The 24,888-nt window shown below is 36.0% G+C and overlaps 1 protein-coding gene across 5 annotated transcripts in view; it reads right to left on the reverse strand.

The window, feature by feature from the left end:
• RBFOX1 (RNA binding fox-1 homolog 1) overlaps positions 1–24,888 on the reverse strand; it is a 270,326-nt gene that overhangs the window by 28,529 nt on the left and 216,909 nt on the right. For 3 of the 5 annotated variants that reach the window (XM_075515194.1, XM_075515198.1, XM_075515195.1), the window contains exons 9-11: positions 20,843–20,975; positions 11,210–11,249; positions 2,715–2,779 (exon numbers count right to left, since the gene is read on the reverse strand). In XM_075515194.1, the coding sequence (XP_075371309.1) occupies positions 2,715–2,779; positions 11,210–11,249; positions 20,843–20,975 (238 nt within the window). The remainder of the gene's footprint in view (positions 1–2,714; positions 2,780–11,209; positions 11,250–20,842; positions 20,976–24,888) is intronic. The other 2 variants (XM_075515196.1, XM_075515197.1) reach the window with 1 other exon arrangement.

Consider the following 24,888-nt stretch of genomic DNA (forward strand, 5'->3'; position numbering starts at 1 on the left):
GAAGCATGTCAAATATGGAACATTGCCATTCATCATGTATATGAGCTGTGATCAGAAAAATAAAGCTTTTTTTTTTAATTTTTTAAATTAATATGAAGTAGTATTTCCATGATATGCCACTGCTTCAATAGTACATACTCACTGGTCTTCACTTCATTTTTCTGGGCATTGTTTACACATAAACAGTAAATATATTTCATGTGTAATTAAATTAAATAGGGGCTCAAATCAACGCTAAATAAGAGTAGTCTATAAGGAGATGTGGAATCTTCAATATTGTCAGAGGACAGCAGATGGTTATTACATTGAGAAGAAAAGATACAAGCAGTTGTACTGAACTATATTTCAGCACTTCCGATATTAATAATTCACAAAAGATGCTAAATTAAATTCATTAAAAAATGAATGAAAAGTTAATCAAATTCAGCAAACTGTAGTTGTGAGTAATCAGAGGTATCCATGTTTGCACATAGTTTCCCATATGCAAAGAAATGTTTGAGCAGATCGTTATTTGTTTTATTCTCTATGCTAGTTTTAGGATTCTCCCATAAAGAAATTCAGTTACAATATTTGTAATTAAGACAAGAAACCATATTCATTTGGGGGAAGCAGATCAAAGATGAGGGTTAACCACATTTAAAAAGAGAAGTTAAATTAAAAAAATTCCAAAAGATATAAAATTCATTTAAGATATTTAAAATTATGCAAGCAAAGACAGGTTATTACAATTCTAATTATACACAAAGTGTATCTGAAAATTAGACATTTAAAAAAAAATAATTAAGGGTTGTAACAACTGCATTACTACTGATGCCATCTCAAGGTTCCTTTACAGCATTTAAGAGCACTATCTTCTTAGACAAATCCTTTACTTTTTTTGTCAGCAGAACTCTTAGTGATGTTGACTCTCTACCCATAGCAGAACATGTGACCAACTGATGTTTTATCTTACAGCATTTGATTTGTTTTATGAGAAGGTACATTAATCCATAATTAAAGCATTTAAAAGTCATCTTGATATTGTTCAGTTTCTCTATGTAACGTATAGGTTTTCAGAAATTCATTTATTCATAGGAATAAACACCCTATAAAATGATCCAGGGACACCTGAACGATATCTGGCAAAAAATGACTAACCACAGGAGGTTATTTATAATTTTGTGCTTTCAGTTTAGTAAGTTTTTAGAAGCAGGAACTGTTTTGCATGATAAGCTCACAGAAAAATACTAGAGCTGTGACATGCTAACACACCTTTGTGGAAATGAAATGAAACTATTGAGTAGCATTTCACCTTTGTAGGTTACCCTAAGTAGAAAGAGTACATTGCGAACAAAGTGCATACAGCACATACCTAGTTGACATCACTGATCCAAAATTAATAGAAAGTAACTTGCTTACCTGTCTGACACAGCATGCCTCAGCCACACATGCAAATTATTTTATTCACATAACTTTAAAGAAATATCTCTTCATTACCCAGAATAAGCATTTGAAAGGCAAATATGCATGCATAGCATTGTAACATTCATACCATGGTACTTTGTTCTAAAAATACAGAATCCATGAACAGCACTTCAATCTAAGAAATAGTTCACTGAACTTTCTTAATCTGTTGATTTCTTTAAGAAACAGAAACATTTAAAGCAATGTCTAATTTAGCATCTAAAGAAATTTTTCAATACATATTCAAGACTTAAGAAGTTATCTCCATGATTCCAAGGGAAAATTTTCTTAGAACAGGAATTGAGAAGTGTGACCTTACTCCTCTCTGCTGTAGTGAAGCAAAAAATATGCATGTATCTGTCTTTCACAATATACATCCTCCCTTTACCACTGTACGCTCTTCAAGTACTTGAAAAGTATTAAAGATAGCATAGATTTTAAGGGGACAGTTTATGAAGAAAACATAGGGTATTCTTTCTTTTCATTACAAAATCATGTCCACACACTGCAAAGACTTAATTTTATGCAATTTGACAAAATCCTATTCCTACTGAAGTCAATAGCAATTTAGACATTGACTTCAAAGGGGTCCCAATTTTCATCTTGCAAGAAGACAAGTTAATTCATGTGACATGGCTTTTAGTTTATAGAAGTTAAGTCTTTGCATGCTTCTCTTATGCAGATTTTAATAATCTTTTATTCCTGGTATTATTTCCACCAAATGTGGAACATTTTGAGGATAAAAATACAGAGCAAAAGAAGAATAACTGAATTTTTTTTAGTATTTTGAAAAAATCAAATGCCTGGAAAGAAAGCAAATGGAAAAAGTATTGTTTTGCCTTGGATAGCTCAAGCTTAGACACAGTTCTTTCTCAATTTTCACTGACTAAACAATGTCAATGCGAATTGAGGGCACTCAATAGGTTCAGGTTCTAAATCAACTGAAATAATACTCCTAAGACGAATAATGATCTTTAGTAGCAGACCATCATGAAGCTGTACATATATTTATCTACATTGTACAAGGGTCACAGGCATTAACTGGATGATCTACAGCTTGGGAATGTGCACATCTCATGCCTGATTCTCAATTAGGGCCTAAAACCTCTCAATTTATGGCTATTCATGGATTATAATAAAACAGCCTGCTTTAGATATCACAATTATCTGCAGAGCAACAAGACAGTTATGAGACTTCAACAAGGCAAATTTATAGAATCATCTTCAACTTCCACTGGTCAAATATTTATTAGCAGTAAATGAGGTCTTACCTGTCACTGTAGGCAGCTGCAGTGGCAGTGGCAGGCTGGGCATACCGGTAGGCAGCATAACCACCCTGAAACACAAACTCACGCTCTAACTGGATTGCTACGGCACCTTAAATAACATTTTGCAAAATCTAGCAGCAACTGAAAGAGTACTGTCATGCTATCAGTTCGCTTAAGGGGTTAAATACATAGGAAATATTTCAGTGAATCATTAAGCAAAATTTATCAGCACAAACTTCTAATCTTATGGTTTGTCCCAGAGGTCAGGAGAAAGCAATGAACTGTATTCATCAACTTAAGTTTTTTTACAAGACAATACTGTATTCTTCCACAATTTTTCAAGTAGCAATTGTTCTTAAGAATGAGGTGTACGCATATTAATAAAGCAATGCTGAACTTAAAAGAAAAACTCAGCTAATAATCAATTCTTTTTTGTACAAAATACGATTTGCCATGTCTGGTTGATTAAACCTATGCATCTGTGCACTCAATTAACACTTAATGTTACATAGGTTTCCAATTTATACGTAAAATCATAATGAAGAAGCAAAATTCTCTGAGTCCATGAATTAACATTCAGTTGTATGTAACAGTAATTGCAGCTGTTCAATTAAGCAAACAGGACAAACACACACACATTGGAAAGGAATTGTGTGCAGTGATGCATTGATTATCAAACTGTGAAAACAGCAGAGCTTTCTGTTCAATGGACCACGGTGTTATATCAACCATTTCAAAATGATCTCAGCATGCCAATTAACAAACAGAGGCCAGTCTCCACAGATAACACAAACACGATTTACGTCCCAATTAGAATTCACCACCCCATAATCCGCTGGGACAGGGGACTTTTGTATTTCCTTTCCCACCTTCCCCCACCTTAACAAAGAGTTGAATAAGAAAGTATCAGATCACTCAGCTTTGAATAAAAGTCACTCCTTTGCTAAAGTGTTCGCTTTAATGGATTGATTTTTTTTTTTTTTTTTTGGAAGGCTGCATTCGCACAAGATATTATGCTGAAGAATAGGCTACGATGTGTCAACCTTTACTGTAACGGTAGTACATTTTTACTGCAGGAACTTTTCAGGGTTTTCTATTTTGATTTTCCAAATAAAAATTCACTCTTTTCAGAAAAGCAATTTCAACTACTTTTACAAGCTATTTCCCCTTCTGCTGCTTTGCTTGGTGGAATTGTTTTCATCCCCAACAGGTGTAAACCTGTTTTGGTTTGAAGATTTGAAGCAGGTTGGTTTTGGAAATCAATCATTCAGCTGATAACGCCACATCACCCTAAGAATAAACATATGTTTTACATATACTGACAGCTCATTAGAAAGTCCAGGCTTTGAATTGTCAGCTTCCTCGAGGAATATTCTTTCTGACTGTTTCGAGTGCTCACACAGAGAACAGTACATTTACCTCCCCACTCCTGGCCAGCTCCCTGCCAGCAGCAATTGTGTCACCCAGCCACCGGCACAAGGCAGGTGCTTTCCTACCACTACATACGCTCGCTCTTTCGCGGCGAGCTGCTTCTCTGGGCAAGCACAGAAGCGTTGAGATGAAATACTTTCTCATTTCAGATCGTTTGATTTTTATAAACCAATAGAAGGCTATGACTGTCAAAAATGTATAATAGGCACGTATTGCTTGCAGGTATGTACACGCAGGCAATCAGATGTCAAATAATGTCGCCAAGCGCAAACTGAGCCAGTAAACAGTGAGGCTGAGGGATGATAATGCAAGCTGCACGCTTGCTCGGGCTTCTGCTACAAGGCGAAAGGGGAGAGATCATACAAATTTAGCTGTCCTCCCCTCCTGGTTTTTGAGTGCTAAATATAGCACCTTTTTTTTTTTCCTTTTTTTCCTTTTTTTTTTCCTTTTTTTTTTTCCTTTTTTTTCCTTTTTTCTTTTTCTCTCTTTTTTTTCTTTTTTTTTTTCTTTTTTCCCCTGAGTGCTGATATGAGGGAGTATAAATGGTAAAAGTATAAAGAAGATATTAAACTTGTTTTCATGATCCAGTCCTGAAAATGTCTCAGACTGCAAATCATCCTGCAGGATGACATGATTCTGTTCACCACATGTATGACTCCTTTGCTTGTCCTGTAGTCCAAACCCCTTATTTAAATGTGAGAGCCACTTCATTTCACTCCGACTATGCACATAATGACTCCCACTGCGGTACAGAATTGAGAATGGGCCACCACGAGAAGTATCAATGTTTCACTGTCCTTAATCAGACAAAAATGAGACAGGCTGTTCACATACTCGCTGGTCTTACATCTACAGATGGTAGGCTCTGTGAGGATTGTCTGGCTTTCCCGTATGTAACTATCACTACATATTGGTCAGTCTGTGAAGACGGACCCTTTCTTGCTCCCTAAATAGAAGAGTTACATTCCTTTTATGCTTACATTTTGATTTGCTTTCATCAAAGAATTGTTGCTGAACAATGAAGCTCAACTCTGAACTTTAGTAAGATGCTTTGGATTCAACAATCATGAACTTTGTGAGAGTCCTGGAAAGACTGAATCTCAAGCAGAAAAAATAAAAAGAGATCGAAGTTATTGAATTTGCCTGAGTTCTCTGGAGATCTAAAATGCAGGACACATTTGGTTATCAGGAAAATCATAACTCCCTACCAGCCCACGTCATGATTTCATATTTTTAACATAAGCTATCACATAAATACACATTAAAACATTCTTAAGCTAATTATTTTTATCTGGTTTGTGTTCTGCAGTTTTGGTGTGGTACTAAGTTTTCTCACTGTTTTACTTCAATTACTTCAGATGATTTATCATTACAACAACAAAATACTTGAAGGTACACTTTATGTTGGGAATCAGGATGGGTATCTGACTCAATGTCCTGAACCCTAAACTTCTGTGACAAGTTCTACTTTACAATTTTCCTTTAATTTTGAACTTGGCTGATATCTTAGATGAAAAATACACTAGTAATATCCACTACATATACATCTCTTGAGTCACATTAAATATTTATCTTCGTGCCTTAGACTATATTGCAAAATAAAATATTTAGAACAAAATTATGTAATAATTACATAATGATAAATAATAATTTTCAGTGTCTATGTTTTAGAAATGTTTTAGGAATGCTTTGTTTTCTCTCACTAAATACATTCAAACAGAAAGTACCTGACTGTTATGCCTTAAATTATTATTTTGAAAATTCAGCTGAAATAATAAATTCAGCTAAAATAATTAAAAAATGCCCACTGCCTTAGCTGTGCTCCCATATTTGCTACTTTCAAAAGAATGATAACACAATGTTACAGCAGCTTAAGTTGTCTTATAGAGTCAATATACTCGCAGTCCAAATATAGAGCTACATCTCACTGGCATAAAATACTGAACAGGAACTGTTGTATTTCAGGGGATATGAAGAATATCTGTGATTTTGTGATAGAATCTGGAAAATAAAATGCAACTGGTAGCCTATTCTTATCATTTATACACACAGAATCCATTTTCTCACATAATGATTTGAGTATTAGTATGATTTTACAAGAGTCTACATTCAGCATAACGAGGTTTTTCCATCAGCCAGCATGTCATACCTGTGGGAACTTATTGCCATAGACAGGCTCTTGCAATACTGCTCTATAAAGAAACAGAAATGTAATGATTTGAATGAGTAAGGAAAGAAGAATGGAAAGAAGGATGGAAAGAAACATGTAAGGAAGGAATTTAGACAAATTCCCCAAAGCCACTCATTACAATTTTCCTTTCAATGTTTTGCACATCTCTGTGGCTCAGGCAAATTGAAATAGAGCAGTGGGATCCATGGAAGATCAGTAGCCAATTGTTACAGAGAAATCTTAATCAATTTTAGAAAGAAGTTGCAGAATTTTTAGATAAGATATGATAAAATGGAAATGAATGGAAAATCAAATGTATCTGGATTTTTAAATAAAATGTATATATCTGTAGTAAGAATAATTTCCACAAAAAAAGAGTTATACAAACACACATCTATAGATTACAAAACCATATATACATGTGTGCACCTCCTCCTAAAATACATAAATTACTTTTTATCTTGATCTCAGATGTACTGACAGTGTTTATTGTAGATAGAGATAACTAAGTGACTCTAAATGATGGGGGGGGTTCTGTTAGTTTTTCCTATTACTAACGTATTTAATATTCTGTGTGAATGCTGATAATTATTTTTCCTCAATTTTTACTTCCTATACCTCCTTTCACTCAAGGATCTCAAAGTATTTTGTGAACATGAATTAATCAAAGTTCAAAACCTTCTCTAGGATTTAGAATTATACCTGCCTTATTAGCTAAAATTAGAGAAATGAGATGAAAAAATGGCATGAATTATACCCAGCCCTGTAGAATATAGAAAGTAGTAGTAGTCATTTCCTCTTCTTTCCTCCACTGATGTGGTATTAAGGTTTAAACAGTCTTTGTTCTGTTCACAGAGTAAAACTTGGACTGGGAGAATTAAAAATAAAATATCCACCACCTGTTTGTGCTGGCTCAGCTTCTGGAACAGGCCTATGTGAAAGGTTCACGTTATTTCTATGTTGTGCTCCCAGAGGTATCTGTTGCCTCAGAAAAGCTCTTGGTAATATATCCAAACTGACACCGCCTGTATTAATTCCAGCCAAATACAATCACCAGGAGTGATCAAGCATTTTTTTGAATGCAGTTTTTATATCACAAATAAAGATCAGAGAGATGAAAAGACATTTCATCAATAGATCTCAAGACTTTTAAAAAGGTATCATGGAGTGTTCCAGCACATAGAGCATTAGGAGGAACAACCCACTGTTCCCTGGGGACTCTTTTGCCCTTGGAAAAGTCATTTCTCCACTTCTTGTTCTGTTTCTGTGAGTCGCAGGAAAAGGCACATCCCTCCATTTACAAAACAAAAATCTTTGGTTCTTAAAAGAAAGACTTCAATGCTAACTGCATATCCTTGCTTTTCACACTAGAAGAGTGCCTTTCAGGATATCTGATTGCATCGATGGACTTCTACCTAGTATCAAGGGAACGTTGCTTAGATAATTATATCTGCTTTTTCCCTTGGGAAATAAATACGTGCTCCACCCTCAATACCATCCTACCTTGGAGCTAAAGGAGATGGCAGTAGCTATTGATAATCTTGTTCCGTACCCCTGATCGCAAAGTATGCCTTATTCTTGGTAAGCAGCTCAGAAAAAAATCTCAAACCTATGTGCTTATACATTGTCGTGGACTCGCACCAGTTGCAGTATGACAGGTTCAGAATCCTGAGAACAGGTTAGAAAATCTTGCTTTGAACAATAGGACTGGCTAATGGACATGGTTAAACCATATTAGCAAGGGACTTCTGAAGCTGGTGATGACAGAGTTTAGGAGTTTCTCATGTTTCTTAGCCTTCCCACATTTTTAGGTGTGGATTGAAGACTGACACGTTCTGAAAACATTCTTTATGACAATAGTAAAAAAATAACAGATTTAAGGTAAAGCAGAGCAATAGTGTAGAGCTATTATTCTAACTGCATATTTCTGCGCCCGTTACTATTTTTGCTTCATTTTGTGGAGTGTATTTTCTTATTTTCACAAGTGTCAATCTTCATCTAGGAACTTCTATATTTGCTGGCAGGCAACCTTAATTCTCTTTTAATGACTTTTTCTCTTAGTGAATCAATACTTAATTTTAAAAGGTCTTCCTTACTTCCTAATCATCTCCTTTATTTTTCCTACTCAAAGGCACATTTAAAAAGGAATTCAATAGCTCAGCTATTTCAGAGGCATTATTGCATTTCATATAGAACTATATGAAATATAGAATATATTATATTACATCTAGAATCATGGCTGTTGATTTTTCATTTTAGACTGTACTATTTTTATATTCCTATTCGCTTCTATTCCTCTGGTTAATATTAAGCAACTCTGGCTATTTGCTGTTCTTGGTTCACCCTGCAGTTTTCACCCAACCAGTATCTTTCTGTGTCTTCCCTCCTTCCTTTCCACAAAATCTAGCCACCGAAGCCTATATTGATAGCTAGTTATGAAAAGATTGGCATGGTCCGTATTACTGGTGGTACTCAACACAATCATATCAGAATGAAACCCACTTTGATATACTCGTTAATGCATATTTTTGGTCTGGCTTTTCAGTACTGTGTTCCTTTTGTTTTGCTTTCTGTGGTATTTTTAAGGTTCCTTTCTCTCCAATCTGCTATTAAAACCTGTATTATTGAAAATTTTTTTCTCCTTTTTTCCACAAAGCATTTGTTCTTTCACAAAGCTTCAGCTCTGCACTTAAAATGAAAAGCTGAGTAGAACTATGTCATAATCAATTGGGATTTAATAAATAACTTGGTCCCCTGTGAACTAATACACTAAGAATTAATACACTGTGAATTGTAAGGTTTCTTTTGATTTATGCCAGTTCTCTATCTCTCTCTCCCTCCCCTGCAAAATGTTTTATATGCAAGAAAGAACAAATGTGAAGAAAAACAAATTATAAAATAGGAAGCTCTGTACATTGTAAAAAAATAAACAAATTTCCAGAAGAGTGTTTTAATTCTGTCAACTGTTGTAAAGGTAAACATTCTGCTGCATTAAGAGAACTAAGAAATGCAATCAGAAATACAAGGCTGCAACTGAGTGAAAACCAATGCACCAGTACAGTTATTCCATTTTCTAATGCACATGACTATTCCAGACAACAAAACTGAGGCTATCCTAGAAATTAGTAATTTCTTCAGTATCTTCCTCATTGAAATCACTTTCCATTTGGAAACAAAATGTTAAAGTCTGTGAGAGGGTGTGAGGCCACCTAAAAATAATATTGTCAGTCACCAAAAGATATTCCTGTTTTGCAGCAGCGGTGGGTTCCAAAATGACGAACTGTTACATTAACATTTAGTTCCCACCTATACTATCACATTAAGCAATCCTGAGAAAGATGTCTTGTTGCCTTTCAGATTTTTGGGTTGGTAAACTGAGCAAAATGGATGTCACATTCTTTTGACAGTTTGAAGAAATATGAAAATTGGAAACCACACTTGAAGAAATTCCACACTGTACCACGTATCCTATACAGCTCAAAAATTCAGCAGCAATGTGTTTAGGTGAGATTAAAGCAGCATACTAGACTTGAGCAAGCCTTTGGCAAATGGGTGATTCTCATGTGTTGTAAACAATATGTTACTGATAACATCACTAAGTATGTAGGGAGAGAATTTGAACCCATGCTAATGTATTTTAAGTATCTTTTTAAACTACACAAATGAATTTTCAGATAAGTATCAGCCTCTTTCTACCCCTATCAGAAAAACAAAACCTACTTCATCCATAAATTCAAACTGTTTTCCTTATTTATATACAACTTATTAAAAAAAAATCTGCTCCCGTGGAAATAGTTCTAAAAGATTGCTGATAATGAATACAAGGAATGTTTTCTAGAACTACCTATGGAATCTTTAACATTCATACCAATTTCAACTCATCTATCTCTTTGTATCTCAACAGAGACTGTACAACAGAAGTACAAGTAGGTTAGAGAAAGTTCTCTGGTGAAATAATGATACCTGTCGCTTAGGACGAGATTGCTTTACCAAAATAATAACAAATGTGAAAGATTACTGGAGTATCAGTAACATAGTTTACATCTACACATTTAAAAAAAAAGCCTGTGAACACAGAGTATAAGAATTAATTATTTTAGAAGAGTGAAATTCAGCCTCAACCACCTGAAACCTCTTGCATACTCAGACAGAAGTAGCCTCTTTGTATACATTCCAGGTAAAAACTTCAGTATTGGTAAGAAACTTAGAAACGAATTATTTAAAAGGAAATTCATGACCAATGAGGTGAAGTAGGTAATGATGGATCCAGGGCTATAAATCCTTACTAACAAATATAACCACTTCTTACATCATGAGCAGTCTCTACCCATTTCATTTAAATTGAAATAAGTGGATTTTAAAAGAGCAAATGGAGGTCTCCTCAGATTACAAACAATCCGTAGCCATATCTTAAACTTACTATGTCATTAAGCTCTACTATCACCATGGCACTTACGTATACCCAATGTAGTCTGGATCTGGGAAATCTATATCTCTCCATAAAGTATTTGCATACTTCAGATATTAATAATACTCAGCTTGCCTTGACTTTTAAAAATGAGCTTTTGGGGATTTGCAGAAGAATGTTTCTGCTTTATTTTTATTTTTTCTTTGAACTTCAATTTTGAAGGGAGACTCCCCTCCACACACACACACACATTTTTCACATCTTTTTGCATTCATTCAGCATTTGATTGAAGAGTTAATTCAGCTCCACTGAACAATGATAGATGTAATGAACAGAAAGGTCTTCCAATGTGAGAGATATTCTTCTCAATTCTTTCTGACAGGCAAGGGATGGTAAATAGACAAAACAGAGTCAAGCTAGGCAGCAAACTTGTAAAAAGAATGACTCTGGTAATGTACAAGGACAGCATGCACATCAATGAATACTTACATAAATGTCTGCACCATAAAATCCATCCTGGTATACAACACTGCAAGGATGCACACACAAAGAAAAACATCCATATTAGTGCATTTCCACATGCAAATGCCACCAACCCCTGCACAGCTGAGGTTAGTCTTGTCACAAGAACAGCGGGAGGGGGGAAGGAAGGCACTCTTCACATTGGTTAAGGAGGTTGGTAGTAATTATCAGAAGTGAAACTGTACTGAATACAACATCTTATAAAGTATGCCAAATGCTTAGTCAAAGAGAGGCAAAGCATGGCAGGTTTGCAATATACTTTTGGTAAGGTTTTGGGGTTTTTTTTCTTCTTTTTTTTAAGCAACCACATATGGGCAGCATTTTTTTCTATAAAAATTTTCAGTGGGCCAATGCTACAATCAGTTTTAATACATTAACAAAATGCTACCTCTTAAACTACTACTTTCTTGTCCTGCAATTATGTGAACTCTCTGAAACAAAGTGCTAGTTGTCATTACTTAGACGGAAAACAAAACAAAGCGTAAGTTTACATGGTGAGAGGAATGTGTGAAATAATTATACTGATGGTATTCTACCCATTGGGTCAAATCTGAATACCTCAATGTGCACACAGATGAGAGTATTCATAGGTACTGCACTGTTGGCTTGATACACATTTACGATAGTGACAACAGGTCTGTTAAGAGTGTCATGGTGTTATTCTTATTAAAAAAAAGTATTAACCTTCCTCACTTTATCATTTTACAACTTTCTGGTTGTAAGCTCCCCTGGTTCTGAGCTCCCCTGCAGTTTTGGTTGGATACATTATTACTTCTCTGAAAAAATGTAGTATTGTTATACTGCTGTTAACAGTTTACCCAGAGACTGCTGCATTTCAGCTAAGACAAAATTGTCACTGTAAATAGTTCAAATTTTAGATTCTAAACCCTTCAGGATAAATGACACGGTATGACAAAGATGGTTTAAATGATTACACTAAATAAAACCGGAACTACACAACAGTGGCCTACCAGTTACACACATTACACAAGTCCTGGCAATTTTACATTCATTTGGCAGTTCTGCAACTTAAAAGGGGTATTTTCCAATATCAGAATCAACCCAAGCTGTTTCAAGAGCTAAATATGAGAGCACACAATAGGTTTTTTGCAACAATATTTTCAATTTGGGAATACTATTATCTGGGAATAATAGTTATTACCATGTTTCTAGCCTAAGCTGTTTCGCAATTCCAACAAGAATTTTCATGTCAGAAATATAACTGATCTATTGAGGTCAATGACCAAAACCCACAGGGCTGAGCTGGTACGTGTCTAAGTCAGAATCACTTGAGAAAATCATAAATATGCATCCATGCACATAAACCGCATTGGTAAAACCACATTGATGATAAAAGTTTGCTGTGGAATAACAATGTGTGAAAACTCGGCTCCACTTAAATCACAGTGTCTGCCATTTGCTTCAGTAAGGTCAGACCTTTACTCGTGTATTTTCCCATTAATTATGTCTGCAGAGCAAAATATGCCAAACCTCATCTATTGGTAGCGTTCAGAGAGCTTGCTATTTACATTGTAATGTACCTTCATTTTGGTTTTGATATTCTGATTATTTTAAAATATTACATATTTTTCTTAGACCTGTTTCCATGTAAGAAATAAAATATTACACGTGAGTGTGAGGCAGAAGTACACAATTGTGAGCAACATGGAAGGAGTTTTATGAGATCATATACAAATGATACAAAGTTTACTGAAGATGGGGGGCCCAAAACCACAACCCCCAGTTCCTCATATCCCTGTGCCACTCATTCTGGGAGGAGATGGAGGAGCTGGGAACGACGGAGTGAAGTTGAGCCTGGGAAGAAGGGGCGGGGAAGGTGGGGGGGGGGGGGGAGATGTTTTAGGTTCTGTCTGTTTGTAACCATCCAAGTGCATTTTAATAGGCAATAAATTAAATTAATTTTCAAGTCAAGTCTGTTTTGCCCATGATGGTAATTGGTAAGCAATCTCCCTGTCTTTATCTCAACCCAAGAGCTTTTCCATCTTACTTTCTCCCCCTCTACTCTTGAGGAGAGGGAATGAGAGCACAGCTGGGTGAGGGTCTGGCAGCCAGCCAAAGTCAACCCACCACAGTACATTAAAACATACTACTTTCAATTATTATTAAATATTCCTACTCAGAAAATAAGGCTTTTGAGAGAATGTGTCAGAAAGGGGACCTTTTTTCTTCCTCCTCTTGGTGATCCGTGGCTATACGGTGAAGGTGTCGCAAGATGAATAGGGGCTGATACATTTTGAATTCCCAAGTGCAGCTGGTTGTAATCTTGGATAGGTTACTTCGTTCAGCTAGGCCTTCCTTTTACATATAATGCTCAGTCATGTGCAGGCAGAAACTTATTTTGAATTCTAAATATACAACTGCTTGATAAATATTATACCGAAGGGAGTACCCAACACTAAAATGAGACATGAACGCATGACTCCACCATTAAACATGGTTAGTATTAAGATGAAGTGACAGAATCTGGCAAATGAGTATAACATTCCCAATCAGGACATGCACTACGAAAAGATATCGGCTGATTTTATTTCCTCCATATGGTCTGGTAGTATGATAGTGATGTTAAATATAAAACTTTCTGCTTCTTTTAAAGTTTGAAGAAAAGTAATTCTTCACATTTTCATAGATTTTCAGAGGATATTCTCACTGTCCTTGTCATTTGTTGACTCCTGTGACTGAATCTTACCAGTGGAGTCAAATGTATTTTCTTACAGCAGCCTTCATCAGAAGGACAAAGTGTAAAACACCAAGAGCTATCTTTTTCTCTTGCGCTTTTCTTTCCTTCGGTATATAATTTTCCAAAGGGTAATTTGCTTGGCTTATCATCCCCTTTTCTCTCTTTGAAGCTGTAGGCAGAAAACAGATGATAAGTCTCAAGCATGGGAGGAGACTGAATGCATCACACAGGGACCCCTCTCACCACAGCTCCTTTTAAACTTTATATTCAAAAAATTGTCTTGGCAGACAGATAAATCTTGAGTTCCTTGTAAACTAACACAGGGTCTGGAAATAGCCACGTTATTGAAATCTGAATTACTTCGCCCAGGAATGGATGATATGTTAATGCACTACCTGGAGGCATTAAAATACGAACAACAAATTTGGGGGATTTATTTAGTTGCATTTTGTGATTTTATAGTGCTAAGAAAAACTCAGAGAAGAGAGAAATCTTGATTTAATAAGAAAATGTGCATCTAAATAACATCATATGTGGCAATCATTTCCTGAAATTATTTTTCTATAAATATGAAACTGTTTTCTCACCAACTATTATACATCTGCTTTGCATGCTTTTAACTGCTTTATTTTAGTCTCTGTGTCTTAAAACAATTGTTTGTAACTATATTAAGACAAACTCTTTACTAGTTTAGATTCCACCTTTGTAATATCCTGGGAGGACTACATCTGTCTTCATTATCATTTTTCTATCCTTATCTTTCAAAAGGATGGGGTTGAATAATCTATCGATGACATAAGAAGACAGTTCTTGACTGCACAAACCTTAGTTCAATAACTTCATAGCACCTGAGTATCTGTGGCCCTCAGCCATACACACAATCTGCACAAGTTAACATAAATAACCTAAGGCAGATTAAGTGCCCAGAGTGATTGATTCAGCGTAACAAACGGGCATTACAATCATGATTCCATTCATTGCAATAGGAATCATGGTTATAGTTTGCTATTTCCCCTCCAACACAACCAAGAGAAAGCACTTGAGTAACAAAAGTTCTCTGTTTTCTGAGTGCTGGTAGTGTCGCCTTCACTGTCCTACACATATTTTCCAGTTTTTCGTCTCGGAAGTCACAGTATATCTTTTATATGAAACCTTTTATATGAAGCTGTCATGAAACAAATAATAGAACAGATGTAATTACAACCTTATTTAAAATAAACCAAATAAACCTTTCAACACTCTAACAACACGACTTTCACTGTTGTAAATATAGAACTGAAACCCTCGTAGGAGGCTGTTTCAACTTTTTAGAATGTTCTCCAATTCCAGGATCTTGTATTTCCAGTTTCAACGTTTTTCTGCCACGAACAAGTCTATTATCTGCTTTGGAAAATTAATTGAGGGCATTGCTGCAGAGAACAAAGCTGGAAGACATAAATCACCATGCGCTGGCAAAACACATTTTTTGTTCTAACAATTGCACATATATACGAAGCACAGAGTCCAAAGTAAGAGGAAGTTTCTGTGAGCCCAAAGAAATGTATTGGGAAAAACCATAACCACTGTAGTAGATGTAGTAGCTTATATTAGTTATCCTTCTTTCTTAAATTCAGAATAAGGTGTTGGAAAATAAAGCTTCTTTTTCATTTTGAATCAGTTAGTTAGAATGTAGCACTTCAAAACAATTATTTTAACAAAGGGAACAGCTTCTGAATAGTCTCTGTTACTTCTCCTCCACTGTCCCCAACTTCACAATTTTATTTAGGGTTGGTTTTTTTTTTTTTAATTCTTCTTTTCAAAGAGAAAAAAGCATATTGCTATCCTTTGCTTTCCCAGGAAGGACACCAGAAGTGGAGATACAGACTGAAAGCTAATTCTCTGTTAGCTTCATCGGAACTGGAAGGAGTGGAGGGGAAATGTGAAGACAAAGTCATCACACAATAAACTTGTGAAGAATTTGAGGCAAATGATGCTGGAATAGAAGGGCTTCTCATTAGTTTTACTAAAACTGCTATCTACTACTACTATCTGCTATACTACCAGACATACAGTGACACTGGCTTTTCTTGACATCGGTATAAAGATGGAGCATGAGACTCATGAGGTTTTACTATTTGGTGAATGATTTTCAAGAATGCTGAGCTCCTAGTTGCTGCAGAGTTCAAAAGGAATTACAGGTATCAAAATCACCCGCTTTCGGCACTTTGCCAAAGAGAACAAAAACTGCTTCCTTCTCCTTTCTTTTGGCAATGTAAGTACTGCCAACTGCACCCAAAATCTATCATAAGGCTACCTTTCCTAGCAGCTTCTGCTTTATTAGGACATTTCTTACACCATTAGTAGGCACTTTGTCAATAAAACAGATAATCCTAGAAAGACACAGGTCAAGCCAAGAAGACATTGTTTTATATACTGATGTCTTTTTTTTTCCTTATCATTTTAAAATTATTTTGTACAAAACACTCCCTAGTACCCAGAGAGAAGCCTGCAAGAAAGGTCAAAGAAGCAGTAAGCTCAAATCCTCCCACATGGAAGCTGTCCCAAGAAAGAAGGTATGAAAGGAATTTAGGCAGCTTAAAATAGTAACGGCTTTGCTCTTCAACCAAGCTACCAATCTTGCTGTGAAGTTCCCGGAGAGCCCCTGAGACAAGTCGGCGATAGCTCGCAGCTCCACAGCTCCGTCCTCCCATCCTGACAGGCTCTGATCTCTGTGCACCTCTCATGCCATACGCAACACCATCGCCTCTGGCTTCTCTTTCTCCTGCAGCATAGTGCCGAAGCTAAGCTCTCCATGCAAGCTCTATTTAAATGTCAGCGTTCAGTTTTCTCACACAAATGACGGTTTACTCCCTCATTTCAGTTTCAGTAGGTTTTTATGGTACATAAATGAATTATACATACGAAGTTATGAGTAAGCTGCACATTGTAATATTTCAAGGCATTAGAAATTATGCCACAGATGCTAAAAATGAAGTATTTTCCATGAGCTAATAAATAAGACACTATCTCAAGGAATGAGTGAAATGCCACACTCGCAAGAAAAGGATCCGTTAATTATTTTATGTAGTGCTACGTATCTCATGAACACCGATTTAATTTTTAAATTACACATTTTAAAGCATGTGTGCTGTTCTTCGATTTATAAGAAAACAATGGCCTTAAATACGGCTTTATTCAACACTTTTCCTCAGACCTAGCAAAGCGTGCCATATTTGCTATTTCCAGCAACCGTGAGGCACAGCAGGAGAGAGCTTTCCGTAGGAATCACACTAACTTCTTTTGCCTAATGAGACCACAAGATCTGGATTTCCTTCCAGCCTGGGAGGCGTTGCCATTTCTTAACTTTGTTGATAAACAGTCTCTAAGAAAAGGCCACAGGCAGTACCAAACAGGACACCAGTGAACAACTACAGCGTCAAGGGAGACTGCCCAGAAAGGCGGCTTTTGTTATAGAGCGGGGAATCCTGAGGCCGTGCTGCTGAGGTAAACCCGAGTGAGCAGCACGTCAGACTGGTCTAAGAAATACATGTTCTTAGCTTTACAGTTGATTTCCAAATTTAAAGCCAAATGATTCCACTTCAGTGCCAGAACTTTGTAATACAAACAAGTAAGTGTGAAGAAGATTATTTCAGATCAAGTATTCTGTTTTATTTCAGTTATGAGCTTTCTAAGGTCAATGATATAAAATAAAATGAAAAAGGTAATTTCAAACTTCAGCTTTATATTTTACACTTATGTTTGGGTTCTTTTTTAAAAAGAAAACTAATATTTTTCTAACTAAACATTGCTGGAATTTAATGTATATTTATAATCAAAGTTATATCTGTCATTATACAAAATAAATGTCTTTTTTTTTTAATGATTGAAAATATTTTAGTATGAAACTGTTTGCTTGGCTCTAAGGCAGGGGTCCTTCCTCGAGTGAAAAATGAGAAATTGCTACTAAATGAATTGCAAAATAGCATTCAAAGCTTTTCCCATTTTTCTTATCAACAAATGATATTCCAAGTTGTTTGCTTCCTTCTGTAAGTTGATTCATTCACTCTGTGATCTCTTTATTATCTCTGTAATTTTCCTGGACTCCTACTCCCATTGTGACTGAAACCCCCATTTTTATAATTTATTCTCATTGATTAAGGATTTTTTCTGATGAAAATTCCTTTCTGCTTCTTTGATAGGTCAGAGTACATAATGGGTGAGCACAAGACAAAGCATTGCAAAGAGATTCCAAATTGTACTATTGTATCAGTGAAGTTACTAGCACAAGATCTAATACACTAGGCCAAAGAAATTATTTCAGAATAAAGCTTTATTAATCCAACTATGGATCGGTGAAACAGAGGTATGTATTATTTCTGCACTGATCCATGAAATACAAAAGTTGGAAATTTGTTTTGTGCATCGCAAAGCCGTGCCTTACTATAAAGCATGGATGGATGGAGAAAATTAAACCTGACTAATACCTGAACTAAGACCTATCTAAATTAAGACAAAGCTTACTAACGGAAAACTTTTGCAGAGTCAAATTGTGTTAGAAAACATACTGACTGGCAAGGTGAGCCCTAGTTTACTACGGGTTCATCTCGGACAGCTGGAAGTCATCAGAGCAATGAGAAGATGTGACTTCTTACTGATGCGATGCACGGCTCCCTCTGAAGTCAGCTTTACGTCATGAAGGTAGTAGGTGAGATCTGTCCACCCTAACTGTCAAACCATCCTGCAGAAGAACGTAAGAGTGCTGAGCTGACCTCTTGGAATCCAGTTCTGAAACACTGCTGAACCTGACTGCAGTGCAAAACTTCTGTATTAACTTACAGCAGGAGTTCACAACGCTTATACATCTAACTTACTACCTAAAGACACTGAAAGTAAGCAGTACAATTACAGGAGAATATATATGTATTACACTTGGAAATTTAATTCATCCTGCTGAGTCACTGCACTAATAAAACTATAAAAATTTATATAACACACGCAGAGAGCACCCACACGTGGCCCCTTAAATTAAAGCAAATTTAAGTTACTTACTGGTCTGAAAGTATTTACTCCTTTTGCATATACTAACAAAAAAAGTATTGTCCAATTCAAAAACTGTATCACACATAGCTGGTATGTATTTTCTTATATTTCTTTATGACTTTGTATTAAACTAAGGTATTATGTTCATGACATCATGAAACTGGTAATAACCCATGTTGTTATCCTGCTACGTATTGTACACTACATTCAAATTTAAGAATTTATTTTTAAACTGAGTAGAGATGGAAAGAGTCCACTTTCTTTATATGCAGTATCCATTTCGTAGCTGAGACATTCATATTGAAATTGGCTTTTGTAGGGCATTCTAAACTCATTACCATCGTTGCCATGTACGAATACCTGGACTAACTCTAAAGAAGAGCGAGGGCAACAGTAGGACAACTTTGGTGGGACACCATCCTTGTCCAAAGGTAACTCAGGCAATCTTCAGAAATCATGTCTTTCTCCAGTAGTGGTAATATTGTTTCACTTATTAAATTAATATTATTTTGCTTGTCTAACTACACAAAACACTTTAAAAAGAAAAAAGAATACACTTTTACAAAATAACCTGATTCTGTGGCATCGTTTTTATATTCATTTTTAGAACATCTTATTTCTCTGAGGTGACAACTGCTCAATGTGAAGGAATGATCAAAGTTCCTGTCCTAAATATCCCTGAAAATTTAGTTCAATGGCTGACCGATTAGATTTGCAAACCTGTCTAGAAAAAGACACACCTTCTGGCTTAATAGAACAAAGGCTTCATGAGAAAGTGAGGGAACTAGTGAAGGGCACCCATCTTCTACCATAACGAAGTAGGAGGACAGGGTTGTAGCACAATCTTGTGCTGCAAGCTCCCTTACAAGGGGATATCCACAGCGAAAGCAGATGAGCTGTGGAACAGGACCTTAGTGAGGGCCGAGAGAGCGCTCACCTTCATCCAAAACTTTGCAAACCCTTCCTGACTCTTTCTCAGAAAGAACTGGTTGCTCTACGGAGAGGCAGTGGCATATCTACCAGCAATTTGTATGACAAAATACTATTCTGGCCTGGGATCTGCAAAGTTTTCTGATTTTCCAAACTTCCCAATTTCTTAATAGCTGAAAATCTTTTGACAAGGTTAGGACTTTTAAATATCATACGTGGCATACAAAACCTTTCTGTGTCAGCATTTACAGAGCTACAAGGAGAATTTGTTTCTTCCTTCTTTCCCTCAAAAATATACCTCAAAAAATGTGTATATATCTTCTGAATTATCAGAAGATTATTGAGATTCTAGAAATTATTACTATGAATTTTTCTCCTTTGTTCCTTAGTTTTCTACTTGGTTTTAGTAAATGTAGTCACTGACATTGAAATCTTAAGGTATTATTTAGGCAAACCTACTGAAAAACACATGGCCCTGAGAGAAGCACCCCAAATTTCTATTGTGGTATAGATGTCAACTAGAAAAACTAAACAAAGTGCAATAAAATAAAAAAAATACACCACTAAGCCTTCAGGTCCAGAGACAACTTTCAGTGGATGATTTGAAGAAAAAAGAAGTTAACTTGATCCAACCTCCTTAATAACCAGATGTTTGCAATCATCGAAAATATATCTTTAGCTGAAAGAATTTCTCTGTTCCAAAGCATACAGTTTCTAAGAACATTTACATAACAATATGTGACATCTGAAATGCTTAAGGCCACCAACCATGGCAGTACAAATTACAGTCATTTTTCAATACTCTGTGCAGGGTGCACCACTTCCAGCACTGGGACTGGTTGCACGCTGCCTTGTTTTCTGCGGTGAGACACGATCAGCATGCGCCAGGGTCGCAAATAGTTTGCAGCCTTTGGAGAGTCATGCTAATAGGTAAAAGAGGCTGATCTCCTTACCCGCCGTAGGCTGGAATTGGAGGGGGGGGGGCTGCTGCACGAAACGTGTTATACACCGTGCGACCTCGGCCTCTTAGATGTGCACCTCTGTAAGCAGCAGCTGCAGTTGCAGCAGGGTAGGGAAATCCTGGCACTGTGGAGACAAAAAGAAGAAGGCACGAAGATATTCAGATCAATCCAGTGTTTTAAAACACGGGTAATGTAGCACCACATCTGTCCTCATATTAAAGCTTGCCTGTAACTGGATGAGGGAGTTGCCAAATAAGTAAATTATTAGTCTTTTAACCAGAAGCCTCATCTTTTACATAACATCTTTGTATGCAAGCAGGAGACAGCAAACTGGGAATTCAGATGGCAGTATCATAGGTGGCTCTGATTCTCTTGGAAGACACTGTTAAAAATAATGTTGACCGTTTTAGCCAACTCTGCCAACAGGAGACTCTTGAGGTCCAAGTCACCCAGTTCAGACTCAAATTCGTAATGCCAGAGCCATTTCCATCACTTTATTGGATCTGTCTTCAAAAGTCAGCCCTGCTTTGAGTGGGGATGAGACATTAGACCAGGTGACCTCCAGTGATCAAGATTATCCAGTGATTTTACCAGTCTAACAGAGCTTTACTTTTGTTCAAAAGTTGGTTATTAATTGGGTCTTAATTATGTACCAAGGGAAAGAAAGACAGAGCAAGAGTTTTCTCAGATTTTGGGGGTGTACTTTTTTCGTAACAGTACCCGTTATTTCTTCAAAGGCAAGAGTTGCATAGTTTGGAAATATCTATACGAATTCAGATAATATTCGGACCCAATAGAAAAAATTTAGACATATAAAAAAGAAATTAATTCAGACATTTTTATATTGTCATTGCAACTAAGTGTAAACATTAATTACCATTCCATGTGAGACTTAAAATATTTTAATCAGAAGTTGAACAGTAACACAGTACTACTTAGAGATTTTTTTCTGTAAAATATCTGTAAAGCTTCTATCTTCATAAACTTTTAATTGAAAAATAAAAAAGAAACTTCCCACTTCACTTTCTCTGCCTGTTTTTTAACCAATACTTCATGACTTCATTCCTCCTTTGTACATATATTGCTGGCCAATGTTAGAACAGGTATTTTTGGAATGATTTCATCAGTGACACAGAGAAAATCAAATCCAGCTCTGTTGGCACTCAGGTTACTTCAGTTGTGCTTCACTGTGTTGAATTTTTTTTAAGTACGTAAATAAAGAGAGAAAAGAAATAAATATTGCTTAGCAAAGCCCTAATAAGAAGCAAGCAAATGGAAGTAATGATGTATAAAGCAGTAAGTTTTTCAAGTCTGAAATATGAATTGATTTCAATCCACATTTGTCTTTCATCTGTTTTAGCATTAAGTTTTAAAAGATGCCTTGAATTTGAAAAAGAAAATGAAAAATTCACAACTTGTAGATGTCACTGGCTGAACTCATGAAGGAAAATACTGTAATTGTGGGGACTTCTCCAGTATTGCCTTAGTACCGTGGCTTTTGGGCTTTGCTAAGTCCTTCTCACTGACAAAAAAGGTTACACAGTAATTCCGCAAAGATTTACATGTCTGTGATCCAACATAAAACAACCTTATGGCAATGCAATTAAATTAAAACAGTCTTTTAAAAAGTGCAAATACCATATTTTTATTCCTCTTTCTGTAAAAAGAATATGTGTCAAAATCAGAATGATGAACTTAGAGAATTCAATATACTGTTGATAACTTTGCAATCAACTGCTTAAAGAAAGGCAATCAACTGTTTAAGAAGGCTTAAAGAAATAGAGTCGTGGAAAGCATTTTTTGGGAGGAAAGATGAACATATATATCATATACTTGGAAATTCGGACTCCAAGTCCTTTTGCATATGCAACAACATTGAACAGTACAAATACAGCAGTGCTAGAATCATGACCTGCTGCTCAGACCATGTAACTTTTGTCCTTTTCCTTTCCAAGTAAACAGTCTTGCATACAAATTAGTACAATGGGCATATGAAAATGTAAAAGAGAATTTTCAGCGGACTGAAGATATAAGCAAACATTCTAGTAAAATATCTACAGGTTGTGCCGTAGTTCCTCTGATAGACTGGACTGTCTCCCCATACTAACAGATAAATAAAAGGTGCAATGCTCTAATAAAATTTCAAAGATTGAAGTTAGCAATACATGAGAAAAACATGAGGGTTGGACATCATGGCGTCATTGTTCACTTCTGTCCCTTAGAGAATGTATTTGTGAATGCCACATGCTGGACACCGCCTGTCTTGGCTTAAATTAGGTGATGCGCACAACATACATTTTAAACTGTCACTTATCATAACTATTATCATGTTTATTACTTCTGTAAGAGAAACAATGAAGTGGGCTAGTACTCTTCAGCACGGAAAAGAAGTGACTGTGGGAGCTACGACAAAGCTCCACAATTGTGAATAATGGAGAAAATATGGGAAAAGGTGGCTCTTCACACAACCTCTGATTAAGCTGCCATGGAACTTTCTGCCACTGGACATTATGGATGTTAAAAGTTTAAAAGTTTATACGATTGAAAAGGATGAACAAGCAGTTTCCCTGCAGAGAAACAGCATAAAGACATCACCTCTGGTTTACAAAACCACTTTGAATCGTACAAAGCTGACAGAATGTTCAAAGAACTGTGTACCTACACACTAGCTCCAGTCTTACAACCTTTACAATGCAGCTTTTGCTCCCTTCTAAATACAGGGTATTGGACTAGGTGGAGAACTAATCTAATCCAGTATGATTATCTTTGTTATCGGAGTAATGTTTAGCTGCAGTCTGCCTGCATTAGAAAAATGACTCCTTTCCACCTACTAGATGGTCATTTCTAGAAGTAACTTTCTCCAATAATTTGAGAGTTAATTTGTACCTTTTTTTTAAATCATGCAAATAAATAAATAAAAAGAAAAAAAAAAAAAACCTAAACAAAAAAACTCAAGAAAACAGTCCTGAGAAGAGTTTGCTTAAGCAAATGGGGAAAAATGGACTTGAGAGTCTGGCCAGGAAAAACTGATATCTGAAATCGTGGATATCTTAAATGATAAACCTGAATGTTGGTATTCTGTAGCTACCTTTAAAAAACTGTAGTCTTTAGGGACACTCTTAAACTACCAAGATTAAGAGAAATTTCTCTGACCTGAAAGCCATTGACAAAAAATCATTGAAGTCTGACAACCTTTTGAGCAGTCTGGACAACTTCTTCACTTACATGTGCATCTGTAGTTCTCTACATATTGATAGAAAACACACTTTCACAAGAAAAACAGAAGCAGTGGTAAAGAAAACCAAACCAATTCAAAAAAGTTAAAGCTCAAGCAATGTAAGGTATCTAACAATGTCGTGGGCTTGCAATACATGGTCTGGAAACTCCTGCTCTAAGGTCTGTTTCAGCGATTAATTATTTGTAATTAACATCTACATTTAGCAATATTTAAAGCAGTTAAGTAGTCTTCTTTCAGTGAAACACTCAGGGTCTTAGGCAATCTTTCTGCTGTAAAATGTACTGTTTGAAATTAACTCGCCAATTCCTCCATACAGCCACAGACCTTATACATGTGTGTGAAGAATGGACCTATCTCTTGATTTTCAGAAGAAATGAATAAATATAGGTCTGATGAAAACTAACGGGAATTGTGCAGAAGTTGTATGGGAGAAACTGAGGATAAACCTCTGTGAAAGCATGAACTCCTAAAGTGTTTTGTGAGCATTTTTTTCCTTTGAATTGTACCACTCAATCCAGCTTTCACTCAGACATTTTAAAATATATACTTTGCAATAAGTGCAAATATTTTGCAATAAGATTACTCTTTAATCTTCATGGTGGTCACACCTTGGAAAGAATTACAAGAAGAGCCACTGACCTTAAATCTTTGACAGTGATGGTTCTCTACAAAGAAATGTCACTGGAAAAGCAGAGTGCCCCATCAATGAATGAGTAAAAAAGAACAGAAAATATTTTTTAAAAAAATTATTACATTTTTATGAGAAAGAAAGCTGTGTCTTATGAAAGAGGAGAAAGAG

Source organism: Mycteria americana, chromosome 12 (genome assembly GCF_035582795.1).
Source record: "Mycteria americana isolate JAX WOST 10 ecotype Jacksonville Zoo and Gardens chromosome 12, USCA_MyAme_1.0, whole genome shotgun sequence".
NCBI lineage: Eukaryota > Metazoa > Chordata > Aves > Ciconiiformes > Ciconiidae > Mycteria > Mycteria americana.